The sequence below is a fragment of the Leptodactylus fuscus genome, chromosome 1, assembly GCF_031893055.1.
Source record: "Leptodactylus fuscus isolate aLepFus1 chromosome 1, aLepFus1.hap2, whole genome shotgun sequence".
In the NCBI taxonomy this organism is placed as follows: domain Eukaryota; kingdom Metazoa; phylum Chordata; class Amphibia; order Anura; family Leptodactylidae; genus Leptodactylus; species Leptodactylus fuscus.
This window is the reverse complement of record NC_134265.1, coordinates 9,243,024-9,257,405: the sequence shown is the minus strand read 5'-3', so window position 1 is coordinate 9,257,405 and position 14,382 is coordinate 9,243,024. Positions and strand designations below refer to the sequence as shown.

General features: G+C 42.1%; 2 protein-coding genes across 2 annotated transcripts in view; one reads left to right on the top strand and one right to left on the bottom strand.

Moving 5' to 3' along the window:
• The window catches only part of LOC142191151 (uncharacterized), a 1,229,165-nt gene that overhangs the window by 510,141 nt on the left and 704,642 nt on the right, over nt 1–14,382 (top strand). The gene's annotated exons all lie outside the window — the stretch shown is intronic.
• Nucleotides 4,429–14,382, bottom strand: part of LOC142189845 (uncharacterized) — a 236,989-nt gene continuing 227,035 nt past the window's right edge. Inside the window, exon 4 of the mRNA XM_075262256.1 lies at nt 4,429–5,628. Coding sequence (XP_075118357.1) covers nt 4,533–5,628 — 1,096 coding nt within the window. The 3' untranslated portion in view covers nt 4,429–4,532. The remainder of the gene's footprint in view (nt 5,629–14,382) is intronic.

The following is a 14,382-nucleotide window of genomic DNA, read 5'->3' as shown; positions in this document are numbered from 1 at the left end:
TATTATCTTGCAATTTATCCTGTGTACTCTCCTTAGAACCATCCAACAGTTTAATTCTTTCCCTAAGATTGACTTTTTTTTACTGCTTCATTCAACATCTTATCCGAATAACTTCTATCTTTGAGTCTATTGATAGTTTCTAAACTAAGTTCCCTATAAGATGCTTCCCTGCTGCATGCTCGTTTACATCTAATTAATTCACCTACTGGGATACTATTAAGAGTGTGGTTTGGGTGACAACTGTTGCCTCTCAGAATGGTGTTCCCCGAGGAAGGCTTTCTATATAGTGTTGTAATCACTGCATTATCCTCCACTGCACCCGTGAGTTTGACATCTAAAAAACAAATACTGTAAGGATCATGAACATACGTAAATTTTAAACCCACATTATTATTATTAAGGTAAGAAATAAATTCTGGTATGGGCGCTACATCCCCCACCCAAACGATGAGGATATCATCAATGTAGCACCCATACCAGAATAAAAATGAAGAAAAGGGATAGGACAAATTAAAAATAGACACCTCTTCCCAATAAGCAAGAACCAAATTAGATAAAGAAGGTGAAAATGGGGCACCCATAGGCGCCCCACAAATTTGCAAATAATATTTTTGTTCAAACAAAAAATAATTGTGACTTAACAGAAAAGAAGCTACCGAAATGATGTATTCGCACACGGGTGCAGTGAAGGTACTGTATTTGTATAAATGGAAGCCTAATGCTTCCAACGCCTCTTGATGAGGTATGCTTGGGTACAGTGCGCAAATGTCGCATGATAACCAACTAAAGTCATGTCTCCAAGGGAAATCTGCAAAACATTTAAGGATCTCCTTGCTGTCCTTTATATAGCCTCCTGATCTTTTGACTAGGGGTTGCAGAATAGAGTCCAGCCAACTGGAAATCCTTTCATAGATAGAGTTTCGACTGGAAATGATGGGGCGTAGGGGTGGTGGATTAAGGTTCTTATGGAGTTTAGGAAGTCCATATAAAATCGGAATTTGGGGATTGTTGATATGAAGATATTCACTTTCTCTTTTGTCAAAAATATCTAAAGATTCACCTTCCTGAATAAGGATCTTGAGTTCATCGTTAAATTTGTTAGTGGGGTTGAAAGTAAGAACTTTATATGTTTATAATTAATATAATCCGTTCTATTCAGTACTGCAATCTTGCCCCCCTTGTCTGCCTTTTTGATGACAAGGTCTTTATCCCTTTTAAGTTCTTGTAATGCTCTAAACTCCTTATAATTTAAATTATGCTTCATTTTTTTAGAATTACACTCTCTCTCTAACTTGACCAATTCTTCCTCAACTTTTTGTTGGTATAGTATATAATTGTTACCCCTGGAGTTAATGGGGTAAAACTCAGCATTTGTTCTTTTTACAGGGAAAGAATCAGTAGTTTTAATAGCATTTTCATGATTATAATCTACATCAATAAGATTTTGTGTAATCGTGTGTTCTCTAACCATACTATTCAAAGGTAACGACATAGTGGAAGGCAAGACTACGTTAATTTCTTTTTTACTGATGTCACACGAGGTCTCTTTATCATAATAAAAATGTTTCTTGACCGTAAGTGTTCGGATAAATCTATTTGTATCTAATAGCGTACGAAATGTATTGAAATGTTTCGTAGGTGCAAAATTTAACCCCTTGTTTAAAACAGCTATTTGTTCCTTCGTTAATATTTTATCAGACAAATTAACCACAGATGAAAGGTCCTTTGTAGAGTTAGATATAAAAATGTCCTCTTTGTGTTTCACTATCGTTGGAATCTCGAGCGCATGTTGTATCTGCTGTTCCGATTCGTTCTTCTTTGCATGCTTCTTTCCTCCTCTTCTTCCCCGTTTTTTGACATATTTCTAGTGTACCGTGTATTTTGATGGATAATGGGATTGTCCATAGATTCCGTGGATGTATTGGATTCCCTCTCCATAAAGGTTGATGAATCCAAATCCCCAGATGAATTAAAAGACACATTCCTGTTGTTCTTTTTGAACCGTGCACCCTCATTGTATTTCCTTTTTTTCAAAATAGGTTTAATAAACGGAGAGGAAGTTAGTTGCGTTTTTTGATACACATTGTCCGTGCGATAATCTTCGAGATCCCTTTCAAATTTGCGTTTCTTAATAGACGTAATGTTATCTTCCAATTTTTCCAAATATTTTTTCATATTAGTATCCAGCTCTTTTAAATTTGCAGGTATAACAAATTTATCCAACTGGGTCTGTATACCCTTGATTTCGTCTTGGATTTTGCTAATTTTCTCCTGCTCGTGTTTTACAATAAGTTCCATCAATTGTAGTGAGCAATTTGTAAGGATTTTATTCCACGAAGACAAAAAGCTGTCATTGAAAATAAATGTCGGAACTTTTCTAAGTCTTAAGCCCCGTGGAACCATGTCCTTTTGTAGGTATTGGAATAAGGTAGTAAAGTCCCAAAATACCTTCAATTCCTGGACAAGCAGTTTTTCTTTGTTACGTAACAATTCTTTAATGGAGACATGTGTTTCAGTTTCAGGTGTCTCATTATGACCAAAAATAGCTGCCACTTTTCTACTTCGCGTGCCTTCTAATGCATCCATTATATAAACTTAGGTACAATAAAACTGTAGTGAGCCACTACTAAAAAAGAGTCCTTAAACAGTGAATATTGTGAAGAAAAAAGGAAAAAAATTGAAGTAGTAGCTCACCTATGGCACAATCTTCAGGGTGCACGGCTGTGTAGTCCCGGACTCCAAGGATAGACAATATGTCAATAGTACAAAGTATGTTCCAGTCCGCACTCCTGAGATTTTCTTTAAAATTTAACTTTTATTTCTTCATGTATTTCTTTGTAGCGTCTGTATATCTGGTCCTTTGGTCTTTGTAAGTTTGGTCATGTTTGTGTCATCCATGTATTTGGGTTGAAGCCCGAAGTTCCAGCTTGCAATTCCTATTCTGCTGCTTGGACTTATGCCGATTCTTCTTCTGTTTGTAATTGCTTTTTTTATTATATTGTAAATGCTTTCTTCTTTTCAATAAAAATCATATTTAAAATAAAATAAAAAGGCTCCAGGGCGCCCAAAAAAGACCAGCAAGCGCCAGGACCGTCTGTAAAGTGTTTCAGCTGCGGGATCGGGCTACCAGCAGTGCAGAGCTTGCTCAGGAATGGCAGCAGGCAGGTGCGAATGCATCTGCACGCACCGTGAGGCGGAGACTCTTGGAGCAAGGCCTGGTCTCAAGGAGGGCAGCGAAGAAACCACTTCCCTCCAGAAAAAACATCAGGGACAGACTGATATTCTGCAAAAGGTACAGGGAGTGGACTGCTGAGGACTGGGGGAAAGTCATTTTCTCTGATGAATCCCCTTTTCGATTGTTTGGGACATCTGGAAAACAACTTATTCGGAGAAGACGAGGTGAGCGCTACCACCAGTCTTGTCTCATGCCAACTGTAAAGCATCCTGAAACCATTCATGTGTGGGGTTGCTTCTCAGCCAAGGGAATCGGCTCTCTCACAGTCTTGTCTAAAAACACAGCCATGAATAAAGAATGGTACCAGAATGTCCTCCAAGATCAACTTCTCCCAACCGTCCAAGAGCAGTTTGGCCATCAACAAGGCCTTTTCCAGCATGATGGAGCACCTTGCCATAAAGCAAAGGTGATAACTAAATGGCACAGGGAACAAAACATAGAGATTTTGGGTCCATGGCCTGGAAACTCCCCAGATCTTAATCCCATTGAGAACTTGTGGTCAATCATCAAGAGACGGGTGGACAAACAAAAACCTACAAATTCTGACAAAATGCAAGCAATGATTGTGCAAGAATGGACTGCTATCAGTCAGGATTTGGTCCAGAAGTTGATTGAGAGCATGCCAGGGAGAATTGCAGAGGTCCTGAAGAAGAAGGGTCAACACTGCAAATATTGACTTGCTGCATTAACTCATTCTAACTGTCACTATAAGCTTTTGTTACTCGTAATATGATTGCAATTATATTTCTGTATGTGATAAAAACATCTGACAAACACACATAAAAACCAGAGGGCAGCAGATCATGTGAAGATATAAGATTTGTGTCATTCTCAAAACTTTTGGCCATGACTGTATATGCCAATGGCAAGAAATTAAGGGTGTATGTAGGCCCCAATTTATTTGGGGAATTAACACTCAGAACCTGGGTGTCTATGCCAATAGCAAGAAATTAAGGTGGTATGCAGGCCCCAATTTATTTGGGGAATTAACACTCAGAACCTGGGTGAATATGGCAAGAGCCTGAGATGTAGGGTGTATGTATCCCCAAATAATTTGGGGAATTAACACTGACAACCCAGGTGAATATGGGAATATGGGTTGTTTCCATATGTGCTTTGATTATCTCTATATGTTGTTTATGGGACTCCAATTGAGATATTGATTAGAAGAAGTTTATTTTATTGATCATCCTGACACTATAGCTTATGGTTTCTGAGACTACTACCAAAATTTCTACATTCTTAGTGGCCTCCTCTCAGATTTACAACTGCAACAGATACAAAACAGTATCAACGATTATGTGTGAATTCTCTGATGTTTAACAAGTTCCAACTTAGAGATAAAACATTTCCCACATTCTGAGCATGAATATGGCTTCTCTCCTGTGTGAATTTTCTGATGATAAACAAGACGTGATTTCTGAGTAAAACATTTCCCACATTCTGGGCATGAATATGGCTTCTCTCCTGTGTGAGTTCTTTGATGAGTAACGAGGTCTGATTTAGAGATAAAACATTTCCCACATTCTTGGCATGAAAATGGCTTCTCTCCTGTGTGAATTTTCTGATGATAAACAAGACGTGATTTCTGAGTAAAACATTTCCCACATTCTGGGCATGAATATGGCTTCTCTCCTGTGTGAGTTCTTTGATGAGTAACGAGGTCTGATTTAGAGCTAAAACATTTCCCACATTCTTGGCATGAAAATGGCTTCTCTCCTGTGTGAATTTTCTGATGATTAACAAGATTTGTTTTCTGAGTAAAACATTTCCCACATTCTAGGCATGAATATGGCTTCACTCCTGTATGAATTCGTTGATGCTTAACAAGATCTGAATTAGAGACAAAACATTTCCCACATTCTAGGCATGAATATGGCTTCTCCCCTGTGTGAATTTTTTGATGTTGAACAAGAGTTGATTTCCTAGTAAAACATTTCCCACATTCTCTGCATGAATATTGCTTCTCTCCTGTGTGAGCTCTTTGATGTTTAACAAGTGCTGATTTCTGAGCAAAACATTTCCCACATTCTGGACATGAATATGGCTTCTCCCCTGTGTGAATTCCCTGATGATAAACAAGACCTGATTTCTGAGTAAAACATTTCCCACATTCTGGGCATGAATATGGCTTCTCTCCTGTGTGAGTTCTTTGATGAGTAACAAGGTCTGATTTAGAGATAAAACAATTCCCACATTCTGTGCATGAAAATGGCTTCTGTCCTGTGTGAATTTTCTGATGTCTAGCAAGATTTGATGTACTAGTTAAACATTTGCCACATTCTGGGCATGAATATGACTTCTGCCCTGTGTGAATCTTTTGATGGTGAACAAGACTTGATTTCCGAGTAAAACATTTGCCACATTCTGGGCAAGAATATGGCTTCTCTCCTGTGTGAGTTCTCTGATGTATAGCACCCCTTCTGCAACTTTCCTTTTGCTTAACAGACTGTGATGAATTACAAGAAAGATCTTTCTCCTGAAGGTCTGAGGGTATATCTGGAGTAATGGCATGTTCTTCATATGGATCTTTTGTAATACCATGATCCTCTGCTTTATAATCTGTAGATATCAGATGTCCCTCTGAGCTCCTGGTACAGTCATCTGACAAGAAGAAAACTGATATTACTATTATTGAATAATATATATACTTATAGGTATATTCCTACTGAGCTGCTGCTGCCTGAGATACTTCAGACCGTGTGAAGAATTGAAGTCAGTGGCACAGGCAGCAAACAACGGCAGCGCGGCCTACTTCATTAGTATTCACTGTGCTGAGACGGAGGTCAGTGATAGTGAATAGTAGTGAAGCGGAGCAGAAGACGCCACCACTGCTCTAGGTCACTGTAGAGGTGAACACAATTCATGGCTGCTTAACTATGGCCACTTATGTGGAATAATACTGTAGGATGCCATAAATCTTACTGTATTACACCCCATACACACAATAGAATTCAAACCACATCTGCTGGATTTCCCAGCCTGAACTGTTGTCCAATATAGTCATGGTCGGCATTAGGGGGGCAAACTGGGGAAATGCCCAGGGCCCATCTCCAAAGGGGCCACGCGATCTGCAGCACCAGAGGTTTGGTCTGGTGACCCAGATCGGGGCAACCTTAATAACCAGTCTATCAGCGTGCTATGCAGGGAGAGAGGCTTCAGCATCAGGACACATGGGGGAAGCGTAAAAGGTGAGTAAAAGTTTTATTATTTTATGAGAAATAAAAGTGCGCCAATAATAAAAAAGTGGGGCACATATTTATAATAGTTCAATTTTATACCTTACCCCCTCATATAATAGTTTCTCTACCCTTATAGCTCCCCCATAAATATATATTTTTTTGTATTCATAATGAGAAACTATTATTAATAAGGATAGCGGAATTATGATATTAGGGGGTATGTACAAAAAGGAGCTATTAATAGTAAATCTAGTGGGGGAACAATTATTAATGGGGGGGGGGGGGTAATAGTTCCCCTAGCTTTTTTTAAAAAAGAGTCTCCTTATAAATAATGGTTATCCTGGACTTATGAAAACTAATCCATACTAATATGGGGGCTATTAATAAGGAGGATCTATTATTAACCCCTTAAGGACTGGCACATAGTAAAATTATGTCGACACTGACAGGTCCTTCCTTATTGCCCTATTCTAAAATTACGTTGGGGAGTCAGGGAAGGTTTCCCCGTCAGTGCCGACGTAATTGGAGCGGGTGTTAGCTGTATCTTACAGCTAATACCCGCTCCTTAACCCCCCATCGGATCTCAGCTCCGATGGGTTTTTTTTAACCCCTTGGGTTCCGCGATCAAACATGGTCGCTGAACACAAGGGGTTGCACGATCTTGCTGTCCCCTCCGGCACCCCCGCGGCGAGACCGGGGGGTGTCGGTGTTTCTAAAATGTAGCCTGGGGTCTGGCCACTGACCCCAGGCTGCTATAGACCTCCGTTACCTGGTTGATCCTTCCGGGTAATGAGGAAGTGAACTGCAGACAGCCTCTATATGCTGCAAGACACTGAATGCTCTGTCCTGCAGCGTATAATAGATAATTATTGATCCTTTTATTCAAGTATCCTAAAGGGACACATGAAAAAGTAAAAAAAAAAAGAAAAGTGAAAAATAAAGTGTATGAAAAAAAAATTAATAAAGTTAATAAAGCCCCCAAAATTCCCTTTTTTCTGTAGAAAATGAATGATATAAAAAAACAAAACTAAAAACAATGCATATTTGGTATCATCGCGTCCTTAACATTCTATACAATACTGAACTGAATACAACTGAAACAATATTTAATGTACACGGTGAACGCTAAAAAAAAAAAAAAAGAAAATCGCCTAAAGTAGTGATTTTTTTGTCATCTCACCTTACAAAATATGCTATAAAATGTGACCAAAAAGTCATATGTTCCCCCTAACTGTACTAATAAGAAGCAAAGGCTGTCCTGTAAAAAATAAGCCCTCAACCAGCACTATCAATCGAAAAATAAAAATGTTACGCCTTTCAGAAGATGGAAATACAAGAAACATTGATTTATGTCCCCAAATGTGTTTTTCCTCTGCGGAATTAGTATCGCATAAAAAATAAATATAAAGGAGGTATCGCCGTAACCGTACCGACCCACATAATAAAGGCTACATGCTACTTATGCTGTACACTACATGGCGAAAAATTTTAAAGGTAAAACACAATGCCAGAATTGATTTTTTTTAAAAAAAATCCAGCAAAAAAAGAGTTAATACAACGTTTTCTATAAGTTGTAGGCAGCCAAACATGGTGTCATTAGAAAATGCATCTCATCCCGCAAACAACAAGCCCTTATATGGCCACGTCACCAGAAAAATAAAGAAAATATAGTATCTAGTAATTTGAAGACAAAAAAACCCCAAATCACCAAAATCATTAGAACACAACTGGCAGCGGCAGGAAGGGAATATATAAGCTGTGCGAGTGAATATCAGGGGACACCCCAGATTTAGAGCTTATGAGAGAAAATATACCAGAAGTGACCCCAAAGTGACCCCCAGAGTGACCCCCCCAATCATAGGAGCGACTGGGGATATAGTAGGGAATTTGGTTTTCCCAATGTACTCCGCACAGCTTATATATTCCCGCTTGGGATATTACTACTTATTACAACCATATATAATAATAATATAATAATAATACATTTTATTTATATAGCGCTAACATATTCCGCAGCGCTGTACAAATTGTAGGGTTCAAATACAGACAGATACATTACAAAGAAAATCATTTCACACAATGGGACTGAGGGCCCTGCTCGCAAGAACTTACAATCTATGAGGTAGAGGGGGTGACACAAGAGGTAGCAGGGGCGGCATTGCTTATACAGAGGTCAGACACTTTCGTAATAGAGGTGACTGTCATTACACAAACATAAGACTGTATGAGCCGTCACCAGTCGTGCATGTGGATGGATCTTGGACCTATAAAGTTAGCATAAGATGACATCATATCATGTGGGGAAATGTGGGAGCGGGGACAGAGGAGGGTTAAGGGTTTACATTAGGAATTGTGATAGGCCTGTCTGAAAAGATGCGTCTTTAGTTTGCGTTTGAATCTGTAGAAATTGGGAGTTAATCTGATTATCCGGGGTAGAGCATTCCAGAGAAGTGGTGCAGCTCGGGAGAAGTCTTGTATACGAGCGTGGGAGGTTCTGATAATAGAGAATGTAAGTGTTAGGTCATTGAGTGAGCGGAGAACACGGGTTGGGCGGTAGACAGAGATGAGGGAGGAAATGTATGGAGGTGCGGCATTATGGAGAGCCTTGTGGATGAGGGTGATAACTTTATATTGTATTCTATAATGAATAGGCAGCCAATGTAACGACTGGCACAGACCAGAGGCATCGCTGTAGCGTCTAGACTGATAGATGAGCCTGGCCGCTGCATTCAGAATAGATTGTAGAGGGGAGAGTTTAGTGAGGGGAAGACCGATTAGTAAGGAGTTACAGTAGTCAAGGCAAGAATGAATCAGAGAGACAATAAGTGTTTTTAGTCTATCTCTGGTAAGGAAAGGGCGTATTCTGGAGATGTTTTTGAGGGGAGGTGACATGAACGTGCGAGTGATTCAATATGAGGGGTGAAGGAAAGGTCTGCGTCAAACATGACCCCGAGGCAGCGGGCCTGATGCCTAGGAGTTATAGTAAGGCCTGAGACTACAATGGATATATCAGGGACATATCTGTTAGATGGTGGAAACAGTAGTAGCTCAGTCTTGGAGAGATTTAGTTTCAAATTCTTTGAGGGGTGCAGTTTTCAAAATGGGGTCACTCCTTTGCGGAATCCACTTATCTGGTACCTTACAGGCTCTACAAACATGACATGGTGTCCAGATACCAAACATCTGAACCTGTACTTCAAAAGCCACATAGCGCTCCTTCCCTTCTGGGCCCCACTGTGTGCCCACATGTATGACACTGATGTACCCCAGATAACATACATAATGTCATATGTGGTATAAACTGATATTAGGGCACAGCTGGGCACAGAAGGGAAGAAGGGTTATTTGGTTTTTGGATGCCATGACACTTTTGCAGAGCTGAAACGCCAGTAAATATGTGACCTTATTTTGGAAACTGCACCCCTAAAGGATTTATCCAGGGGTAAGGAGAGCATTTTTAACCCCCAAGTGTTGCTATAACTTATTATCTATAAATGAATACACAGCTGATTGTGAGAGGAGAAAATGATATTTTTCCAGGAATACTTCATTTCACTGCATAATATGTTGTGCCCGACCTGTATCAGAGAGGAACGCTCTAAAAGCTGTTGTGCCCGGGATACCCACATAACAGTTTTTGCAGTGTGTGTCTCTGCTGACATAAGCTGGGCACAACATATCGGGCACTGAAATGGCAAATCTCTGGAAAAATTTCATTTTTAACTTTTCATTATCAGCTGCGCATTCATTTCTGGAAATTAAATAAATGCAAAATTCAAGGGTTAAAAATGCTCGCTACTCCACTTGATAAATCCCATCTGTGGGCTCGTGTCCAAAATGGGGTGACATGTCTGCGGATTCCACTTTATTGGAAATTCAGAGGCATGATGTCCAAAAACCAAACTGTGCTCCAAAAACCAAAATAGCGTTCCTTCTGCCAAAAAGGCCTTTGATAGGGTCCATTGGACTTATCTTGATCGCCTTCTTGATACATTTGGCCTGGGTAAGGTATTTAAAGCTGGAGGTCTTTTCCTGCCCTGCCGCCGGCATGCTATCGGAAAGGGTCTTCAGCGCAGCCGGTGGCATAATCACAGATAAGCGCAGCCGGCTGTCAGCTGACAGTGCTGACCGGCTGACTTTCATCAAAATTAACAGCCACTGGATAGACCCATCATTTTCATGTCCACCGGTGTCAAGCACCCTGACATGAAGTTTCATGTGTGTGTTCAACCTCTACAATTCCTCCTCCTCATACTCCTCAACCATCAGCGTTGCACAATTCTGCTGCTACTAGGCTCAATCCACCCTGATACCCCCAACTCTGCTGGTTAGAGGCTCAGTCCATCCCGATTCCCCCAAACTCTGCTGGTTAGAGGCTCAAGCCACCCTGATTCCCCCCCCTCCCCAACTCTGCTGGTTAGAGGCTCAAGCCACCCTGATTCCCCCCAATCTCTGCTGGTTAGAAGCTCAATCCACCCTGATTTCCCCAAACTGCTGGTTAGAGGCTCAACTCACTCCAAGGGCCAAATACTAAATCTCTGCTGTTTAAAGGCTCAACTAACCCCAAGGGCCAAAAACACTGCTGGTGCAAGGCTCTACTCACTCCAAGGTCCAAAAACACTGCTGGTGCAAGTTTCTACTCACTCCAAGGGCCAAAAACACTGCTGGTGCAAGGCTCTACTCACTCCAAGGGCCAAAAATCATATTGGGAGCGTTAGATGATCCCAGGCATGCTTCCCCTGCTGTCCCAGTTGCATTCCAGAGGTGTTGTCATCATTTGCTGAGGTGTCATAGTGGACTTGGTGACCCTCCTGAGTCGAATTTGAGTTTTCCCTGAAACAAACTTTTTTTCCCCATAGACCAGGGGTGGGCAATTAATTTTCCCATGGGGCCACATGAGAAATTGTAACGGTTCTAGAGGGCCATGCGCACAGTGGCAAATTTAGCTCCACCCGCTTCTCCACTGACTCCGCCCATTCTCAATCATTTTTCCATGTGCCCCACAAAGTAAAATCCTCCTTCAGTCACCCTAACATTATACACCCCCACATTATAAAATTTCCCTCCAAATGTCCCACAGCATTAAGTCCCTCTCCTGGTGCCCCAGTATGAACTAGCAGAAACTAGAGGGGACATTAAACTGGTGGCAACTAGAGGCAGACACGTCCCCCTCCAGCTACCCCCCATGGTTTAATATCCTCCTCCAGCTGTCCCAGTGTAATGTCACCCTCCGTCTGCCCAATTTCTTCAAATATCTCCAGTTAGGCATTTTCTGCAGTCTCGGACAAACATTGGCACTGTATTTCCCAAACTGGCTCTCCGCCTGTGGCGACCGCATGCTGAGGTCAGGGGAGGGTCCTCGGCATTCTATTAACATCCCTTCTGAGCAGCCTAGGTCAACTTGCTTGTCTCATTTGGAATACTGTGTAAGCGGCCATTTTCTTGTGGCCTGTGGACATGCGCAGTCTGCTTTGCCCAAGGCCCGAGGCCTAGAAGCTACAAGCCACTGCCGGAAGAAGAGGACAAAGACGACGCTGCTGACGAAGATGGAGGCGGTGCTGGAGAAAGTTCTCTTGCAGCATTGGGGATGCTCCCATTGCTGTTTGAGCACTGGGGCCTGCCCCAATGCTATGAGAGAATTCATTTGCATATCGTCAAGAACCGGGATTCCGACGGAATGGCAGCGCAGAGAAGACAACGAAAGGTAGGAGACGAATAGACTTTCTTAAAGCTATTCCTACGTGTTACTCAGAAAAAAAATGTATTAGCATGATAGGTTCACTTTAAGTACGTTATCCGGGGTACACCAGTGTCATACATGTGGGCATATATATTTGGATACACAGCAGGGCGCAGATGTGAAGGAGCGATATGTGCTTTCGGAGTGCAGATTTGGATTGTTGGATTTTGGACACCATGTCACATTAACAGAGACCCTAAAATTGCTTTTACAAAATGGGGTCACTTCTTGGGGAATTCCAGTTTACGGTCACCTCCAGGGCTCTGCCAAAACAACATGGCGCCCAGAAAGTCCCTCTAAATCTGTACCCCAAAAGCTAAAAAGCGCAGTGCTCCTTCCCTTCTGAGCCCTGCTGTGAGCCCAAGCAGCAGTTTACACCCACATATATAATTGTTTGATCCTCGGGATGGCCCCTTAATAGTTTTAGTGCCAGTCTCTGACAACACAAAGTGGGTGCAACATATTGGGCACCGAAATGGCAGATTTCAGCATTTTTAGGCTCAAAATGATAATACCCCTTGATTCATTCCTTGACAGGTGTATTTCTAAAATGGGGTCACTTTTGAGGGGTTTCTATTGTATTGGTACTTTAGGGGCTCTGCAAATGTGACATGGCACCAGAAAACTATATCTTAGCAAAATCTGCCCTCCAAAACCCAAATAGCGTTCTTTCCATTCTGAGCCCCACCACGTACCCACACAGCAGATTCTGGCCACATATGGGGTATTGCCGTGTTCATGAGCAATTGTGTAACAAACTATGGGGGGCTTTTTCTCCTTTAACCCCTTGTGAGAATGAAAACTAGGGATAAAGGGACATTTTAAGAATTTTTAACCCAAGGTTAGTAAAATCTGTGAAACCGTTATAGGGTCAAAATGCTCAGTATACCCCTCAATAAATACCTTAAGGGGTCTAGTTTTCCAAATTGTGTCATTTAATGGGAGGTTCTATCATTCTGCCACCTATTCCTGACTGCAAACACAGCTTGGTACAGGAAAAAATAAAAAAAATCACATACTTAAAATTTCCAAAATTTGCTTATAAACTTGTAACTTGTTTAAATTATTCAAATATGCAAAATTTTAAACTAGCTTCTGCCCACAACTTCATCTGCGGGTTGTTGTTGGCGATGAGCCGCTTATATTTAGCAAAATGTGGGTAGCGATGATCTGCCTGCCTCCGCGTCTAGGCTCTGCTACATCTGTGCATATGCCCAGCAGACCCAGCTGCATGTACATCCCTATGGAGAGCAGAGCAAGCTGTGCTACGGCTACCTCAGCTCTGCTACATCTGGCAGTTTGGATCACAGGGGTTGTCTTGTGTGATTGTCCTCGCAGCGTCTGTGTTAGATACGGCTGAACGGCTGATGCTGAAATTTGACACAGTTCGCCCTTCCCTTCCCACCAGAGGCCGAACACCACATATCCCAACACAAACTTTAGACCCCAGATACTCCTGTTGTACACACACTGGTTGCATGTTTTGTAATCGCCTGACTTTCTGTTCATCTCCATTTTGTAGTGGCTTGCACACTGTCCGGGTGAATCTTATGTAGCTCCGCCCATACAATAGTGTGATCCTATCACAGAATGGCTCAAGGACCTGTGATGATGTCATCAAAGGTCCTCAAGCGTAATGTGAACTTAAAAATCCATGTCATTTGACGTGCTAAAAAGTAGGCTTATGTTCTAATGCAGGTTACAATATTTGTATGTGGCAAATTGCAAGCAAATCTGTTCAGCCGTTTTAGCGTGATTGAGGAACAAACATCCAGACTTTTTTATAATATAACTAACAGTACCCACGACTTCATCCGCAGAACCCTGACCCCCTGCGCGACCCACCTGTAGCGCCACGCAGGCTTCTTCCTTTACCTTGTGTCCACAGCGGCTCCCTTTTCCTCATCTCCCCCCTGGCGCCCGCCAACCCCCATTTTTCCTACCCACTCCCTCATGTGCTCGCTTCTTTCTCCTACCCCATGCCCCTTTTCCCCCTAGCCCTGTGTCCTCTTCCCCCCCAACCCCATGCCCCCTTACCCCGTGTTACCTACCCCGTGCCCCCTTTTTCCCACCACCCCATGCCCCCTTCCCTGTCTTACCTACCCAGTGACCCCTTCCCTCCCCCCCCCCCAGACCCTGTGTCACCTTTCCCCCCACCAACCTGTGCTCATGGCCTCACCAAACCCCGGGCTCCCCGTGCACCAATGTTAAAGGGGTGCCTATGA